Below are 6,854 nucleotides of genomic sequence, written 5' to 3'. Positions count from 1 at the left end.
GGTAGTTCTAGTTGTATAATATATATATATATATATATATATATATATATATATATTGATTATTGATGATTACTTGAATGGATTGGTGTTGTACTGATCTGGGGCCCGGTTTGGCTCTGAGATTGGATTCCAGTCCCAAAGGCGGTCGGAGAAAGCAGTTACTGGAAGTCCGTTGGGGGAGAGCTGAGACTGCGACGGTGGCGGAGGTGCCAATGGGAAAGGACTGGAGAAATGGTTAACTACGTTGCTGGGTAGTTGCTGGTTGTGGTTATGATTATGACTATGAGCGTCATAGTATTGTTGTACATGTAAAGCTTGTTGTTGATTGGCAATGTTGGAAACTGCTTGCTGCTGTTGGTAATTCAAGAGTCTTTGAAGATCATCAATCACATTAGACGTGGCGGAAACAGAAGATCCGGCGAACAGTAATGTTTGCGGCTTTGAGTGGTGATGATGCTGCTGCAAGAATGTGGAGATCCCCTCTTGTTCGGCATGATGATCATCGAGGTGTAAGACTCCTCCATGGTGATGGTGATGTGGTTGTAGTCCGAGTGGCGATGATGGATGATGAATTGGAATATTGGTGGCACTACTACGGAGGCCAACCCCGAGAGTGCTTGTCACATCCGAATTCCCGCTGCTTCCTTCAGTTTCGTTTATCTTTGGATCCGCAGCCACCTGATCTTGATGATGATGATGATGAAGTTGTTGTACAGATTGGCCAAGTGAGGATGACCCTCCATTGAAGTTAAAATTAGCTTGGAGTTTTTCCATCAAACTACTGTTAATGCTGTGCTGCTTCTTGTTTAAGGAGGACGATGACGAAGACTGAGCCTGCAGTAGTGATCTTGATGTGGATGCACCATTAGCATTAGCGGCGGCGGCTCTGGATGACGGCAGAGACCGAGGCAGCGACGGGTGGTCTTCCACTCCGGGTCTCTTGTAAACTCGGCAAAGGGATATTTCTCCCTGCAAGCAGTCAATTAAACAAAATTAAATCCAAATCGATCTCTGCGCTCATGTGGTTCACCTAATTAATCTGTAGTTCATGTTAAATGTAAAAAAAATCACAACTAGAATTGCAAATGATGATGAGTTTCAGTCTTGTTGTTGGATATATTTCTTAATTTGCTCACAATTGACATGCTTCCTCTGCTAATTAATTATTCATGAGAGACAGAATCAAGAGACGAAGGAAAATTGACATGAACAGATAGAGCTAGGTTTAGGAACTAAATTGAAAGTTCATTCCGACTCCTTCTCTTGCACTGGCTCGGTCTTCATCACTAGTAACTCCCAAACGTTGCAACCTAATTAATTACTTTGTTGCTTGAACTAGCAATACATGCATATACATAAGTTAACTGGGTGTACCTTTTGATATCGTTCAGTTTCATGATGGGGCAAACGATACTCGTTCATGATCCAGCTAGTTCGGATGCCTTTGGGGGCTTTCCCAGAGTAGAAAACTAGGGTTTTCTTCAACCCGATTGACCGGAAGTTCTCGCTTCGAATCATCCGGTCGGCTCCGGTTGCTTTCCAGTATCCAGATGTGGTCACGCGGTTGGGTCTGTCGCCGTTCCGGTACTTTCTGTCTCTCGGAACATAAAAGAACCACTCCTTCTCTCCAATCGCCGCCATAGCTATACATGATCATATTCATTTCAAACAGTATTAGAACACAAAGAGAGAAGATCGATCGTGGAGGGAAAGGGGTTGATCGATGCTAGCTGTATGAAGATGAAATGAGAGATCGATATGAATATATATACCTGGAAGTTCCCAAGGGTCATAGCGATAAAGGTCGAGAAAAGTAATGAGTTCGACATTGAAGCGCTTGCCCTCCACCTTACGGCGAAGGTAAAACTCTATCAGTTCTTCTTCAGTTGGGTGGAAGCGAAAGCCCGGCATCACCATGTCATGCTCATGCTCATCATGATCAACCTCAACCTCATGATGCTGCTTGTTCGACTCGTCTTCTTCGTGGCTCATCCTCGTTGCTGCAATTGCCATAAACTAGTGCCGATGATCGAATCCACTGTTGTTAGAACTAATTGCGATCATCAGAGTTTGATCATTTCCCAGTTGCTGGCTGCAAGCTGTGGAAAGCTAGCTATATATAACTGAAGCAATATGGTCTGGTTTGGCTTCTCCACAGGCCTCTTTATACCATAAACACACTAAGATGCGTCAAATCGTACGAACTAATTAGTGCAAGTGGTGGGAAAGATAAGACATGGTTAATCGATCAGTGGCAGCTAGCAGTAACTTAAAAGAGTAACTGGTTGATTAATTACCAGGAAGATGATCGAAGGTGAAGATGAAGATGAAGATGGAGAAATTAAGAGGGAGGAGATAGAGGTGAGGTAGAGGGGAGGAGTTAATTAGAAAGATCTACATAGCTTTCAGGCCCGAGGGAGGGAGGGAGGGGGTGTGGGGCCTACTAATCAGAGGTATGCTGATAAAGGGGCGTTTAAGAAGAGAAAGAGACTTTTCGAACAGAACAGGTTGGCCACACCATAGCGGTGCCCCTGGACCTTTCTTTGTTTCTTTCGTCATATTTCATTTCCATGAGAAAAAATAACATTTACAAATTTATAACTGTACATACACCGTATAAATACATTGTACATCCATTGGTCAATCGATTTCGTATTTGAAGAAGGGCTATATTGCGGCACAATAATCTAAGAATATTATCATCTCCTTAATTTCAACACTATAAAACCTATATACATGATGTGGTAAACTTGGTTGAGCTGCTAAAGTTTGAGAGTTTGAGTCCAAACTCTTATTAGTTTGTAACTAGCAGGTTTGAGAGAGGCTTCCGAGTTCGTGCGCCTACGGTAGAAGATTAGTCTGGTTTTGCTAGGATATTGTTGTAGACCTCGATCTGAACATTGACTAGGTTTGAATGTGTTATTAACTGAGGTGGTTTACTATCTCATTCAATAACGTGTACTCTTTTGAATAACAAGAATTGTGTACTATATATGAGGCATTTGTGAAGAAGGGAATATATATTACAAATTCTGGACCTGTTAATTCCCTACTAATTTCAGAACCATATTGAACTAATGTTATCATAAAAAAAATAAAAATAAAAAACCATTGAACTAATGCAAGACAAGACCGAAAACATTATTCGACCAAAAAAAAAAACCCAGAAACAATATCGCTAAAACACCATATATATGCATCCAAGTTGTATGAAAGTAATTGGTAGGGAGGTGGGGGTGTGGGGCTTAATCGAGTTGAGCAACGCATGGATACATTATACATTTTTTTTTTTAATTGGGACATTATATATAAATAGGTAGGGATATGATTATACATTTATAATTGACATAATATATAGGATCATGGTGATGATCTCGTAGAGTGTAGTGTGATGTGTGAGTCAAGAGATACCCGTGACTAATCTTCTTCTTCTTCTTTCGGATGGGTGGATCGGGTGATGATGACACCAACTGCGTTTTCTCCTCTGCGTGTTTGTTTCTGCTTATTCAATAATGCATATATTACGCCCGGCCCCTTCATTTTCACACATTTTTACCGACCTTATTTTGCTAACTCATCATTTTCATTCATACGTAACCCTAATTACACTTTATATTAACATTTGACTCGTAAACTTGGATCAAATCTTGTTGAGAAATTTGAGTTCTTTGATCAGAATTCTGTCTAGCTCTCTCTCTCTCTACCTCTCCCTCGAGACTGGTTTAATAATACATACATAATCCATCCAAAGTTGCATAAATATCATCATGATGCAAAAGCTTGTTAGGGTTTTGGCCTTTTGCTTTGCTATGTAAAAGCCAACCCGTGTCGTATTAGAGGACTAATATATACCTCAAACTACTGGGTCCTCGATCGATCAGGGAATCCCAGAATTGGAAAACAAGGCCACAATGCCAGATTGTTAAGCTAGCTAGGGTACTCTGGACGTCTGGATATATCTCACACTTAAGAAATAGTAAACAGATACATAGCTAGCTAGATATATCTAATTAAGCTGCATCAGTCTGCCTAGTAGATATATATTGATGACTCTTAAATCATCATGTATATACAAAATCTGAACGCCCCGTGAAGAAAAAATAATGGAAATTTCTAGCAATTACCTAGAGAATTATAATTACAATAATAATCTGGAACGTACCATGCACAGGATAGAAGTACTAGAAGTGACTCGCTAATTAGGTTAGTGATTATTTGTCATCTTCTTTCCAAGTCTCAAAGGATTTGAAAGAAATTCTGCATTCGAGAAAGATCAGAGACAGAATTTTCAATGATATTGACAACCGTACCTATATCAATAATTAATCATATAACATCAAAGGAACTCGATTCTCAGGTCATAAACTAAAACCTTAAGACAATTAACTTATGAAATCTCATCTAGCATTTCCATACAAGTCATACTTTTTTTTTTTTGGAAAAAAATCTATATCATAATATAATCTAACGTTACAACCAGCGATTACAATGGACAAGAACCGAAACGGGTTAAACCATAACCTAATTAAACCCAGAAGTCTCGATACATCCTCACAGTCAACCTCAAGAAGAAACAACTCTTTCAAACACTATGTCAAAACTAACAGCATATATGCACATGTAACATCCTCATTACATGAAACATACAAAGTAAAAGAGACGATTATACATGTAACATATTAGTCATACATAGTATGTCGTTACAAAAAAATTACTAAAAGAGACAGATTTCTATTTAAGCGACCAGTATAAGAAAACAGTATTGATAATGTAATTTGATTTCAAGCATGCGCACATACTTAAAGCTGATAGAAGATCGACCTAGCGAGGTAACTAGAATTAATGTAGCACATATATACAGGCACACAGCTAGTGATCTGTGTCCGTAATTCCAACTAGAATCCATTGCTATCTAGAAAGATTTGGTTACCAAGTTGGTAGTATAATTGGTTATATATGAATTGGAGGGTAGGTGATCATGGGTATTAGCCAAAGTGATGATGATGCAAGTTAGGCTTATAATTTTCACCCACTTTCATATCAAATACATCACCATGAGGGCCATTAAACATTGACTTTGTGTATAATTAATTAAGGCCATAATATCAATATAATCTAACCTAATATAATGCATGCTAATTAGAGATGGCATGCAGTCATATTCAGAGTACTGGACCGACCTTGGGACCCCTAGTGAAATGGAGATAGAATCTTTACATTCTGTTTATATGTATGAAATGTTGTCTTTACTGGAAAGTTGTAGGGCTAAGCTACCCAGCAGCAGCTGCCCCAACTTTTATTTTCTTCGTTCCCTGCCATTGACCTTAATTAATTTCCAGTCATCTTTTCCTTTTGTTTCTTTCCCCTCTCTTTCGTATATTAAGCTAACTCAGAGAGAGAGAGAGAGAGAGATTGACTGCATCTGCGATCTTCATGATAGATGGAATAACACCAAAACTCCTCCGATCGAGACTCCAAACCAGAAAGATCATATATTGTTGCCAAATGGGTTTGGATTTATGCAGGTGATTGACTATGTCTATGTTATCGATCGAGAACCAATCGAAAGCATCAAAGGGAATAATCAAGATGGAATTAATTAGGATCGATGAGATCTAGCGAGCTATCCAGTGGCGGAGCCAGGATTTAATCTTAAATGGGGGGTTTCAAAAATAAAGTAGTAATTCATGCAATCAAAATTACTATTATCGGTCATAAGTTGAAGCATAAATCGGTAATATGTCTCGAAAATCATTCATTAGAATGTAATAATATGTTAAAAAGCAATTGAGTTGTTCATTCTTAAACCCAATATATAGAGGCAAACATTTCAAAGTCTCCGGTTCCTAATAACTAAGAAATCATACTCAAAATTCACTCTATCTTTCTTGTTCTATTACATTACTTCTCTCTAATATTAGTGATGATGATTGTCAAATAAGCATTCTAATGTATCATAAAATGGGTAATTATGTGGGTGCCCAAGGGGTTTGAGACGCTGGGAGGGGACTAGTACAATGTCAGGGTGAGATCCTGATCAAGTAATCTATATATATATATATATATATATTGTCGGTGTGCCGTGACTTGGTTGGTTAAAGTGTTTAATTAACAACTTTGAGGTCATGAGTTCAAACCTCACTGACATATGTAAGGTGTGTGAGTTATTAATAAAACGTTTTTTAAAAAAGTAAAAAAGTAATCTATATATATATATTAGGAGTTTGACTATAAAAATGTGTATTTATATGGGGTTTGTGGAAAAGCCAACAGGGGTTCAGACTCCTCCGAACCTGACTGTAGCTCCGCCCCTAGAGCTATCGAATATAAGATACTCGATAGCTCGCTAGTATCAAATACCGCAAATTAAAAGGAATTGGAATATCTATACAGATACACACGTACACACTTGCAGGCAGGAAGTAGATAGATCCTGTGCTGAAGTGCTGAGCTTCGTTTTCAGGAGAGCTGAGCGGACATAGGTTTTTCTAGTATGAGCTTTTGGGGGCAAGCATTAGCTATGTACCATTCTTTTCAATATACTACGTACTTTGCTGGTAGTATATATATGTACGTATACCGGTGAATATATATGTTACTTCTCGTGACGAAATCTTAAATTAGCACAACACTAGCTAGCAGATTATTTCTCCAGTCAAAAATGCACTCGATCGATCTGCGATTATTTACACCAGCTAGCTGGTCCTATAGCTAGCTAGCTAGGTTTAGAATCTCGTCGAGTGATCGATCACCTCATCACTCTTCATGTACATATGGAAATAGAATTTCATGGGAATCATCACTCGATCTGCGAGAGAGAGAGAGAGAGAGAGAGAGAGAGAGAGAGAGAGAGA

General features: G+C 38.7%; 1 protein-coding gene across 1 annotated transcript; it reads right to left on the bottom strand.

The window, feature by feature from the left end:
- Positions 1–69: 69 nt before the first annotated feature.
- LOC101314098 (NAC domain-containing protein 48-like) lies at positions 70–2,013 on the bottom strand. The gene is made up of 3 exons (XM_004301533.1): positions 1,773–2,013; positions 1,375–1,643; positions 70–969 (listed from the first exon to the last, which is right to left on the bottom strand). The coding sequence occupies exons 1-3, from the start codon at positions 2,011–2,013 to the stop codon at positions 70–72; spliced, it is 1,410 nt and encodes a 469-aa protein (XP_004301581.1).
- Between the last annotated feature and the right edge of the window lie 4,841 nt (positions 2,014–6,854).

The sequence above is a fragment of the Fragaria vesca genome, linkage group LG5 (genome assembly GCF_000184155.1).
Source record: "Fragaria vesca subsp. vesca linkage group LG5, FraVesHawaii_1.0, whole genome shotgun sequence".
Taxonomy (NCBI): Eukaryota; Viridiplantae; Streptophyta; class Magnoliopsida; order Rosales; family Rosaceae; genus Fragaria; species Fragaria vesca.
Note: the sequence above shows the minus strand (reverse complement) of the source record. Positions and strands in the feature narration are given on the sequence as shown.

Bases quoted from the DNA above. Each gene is read 5' to 3' on its own strand.
- LOC101314098 (XM_004301533.1), bottom strand. From the start codon at position 2,013: ATGGCAATTGCAGCAACGAGGATGAGCCACGAAGAAGACGAGTCGAAC. The intron at 1,644-1,772 runs GTATATATATTC...GATCATGTATAG, and splicing joins TGACCCTTGGGAACTTCCAG to CTATGGCGGCGATTGGAGAG. The intron at 970-1,374 runs GTACACCCAGTT...GACTGCTTGCAG, and splicing joins AAACTGAACGATATCAAAAG to GGAGAAATATCCCTTTGCCG.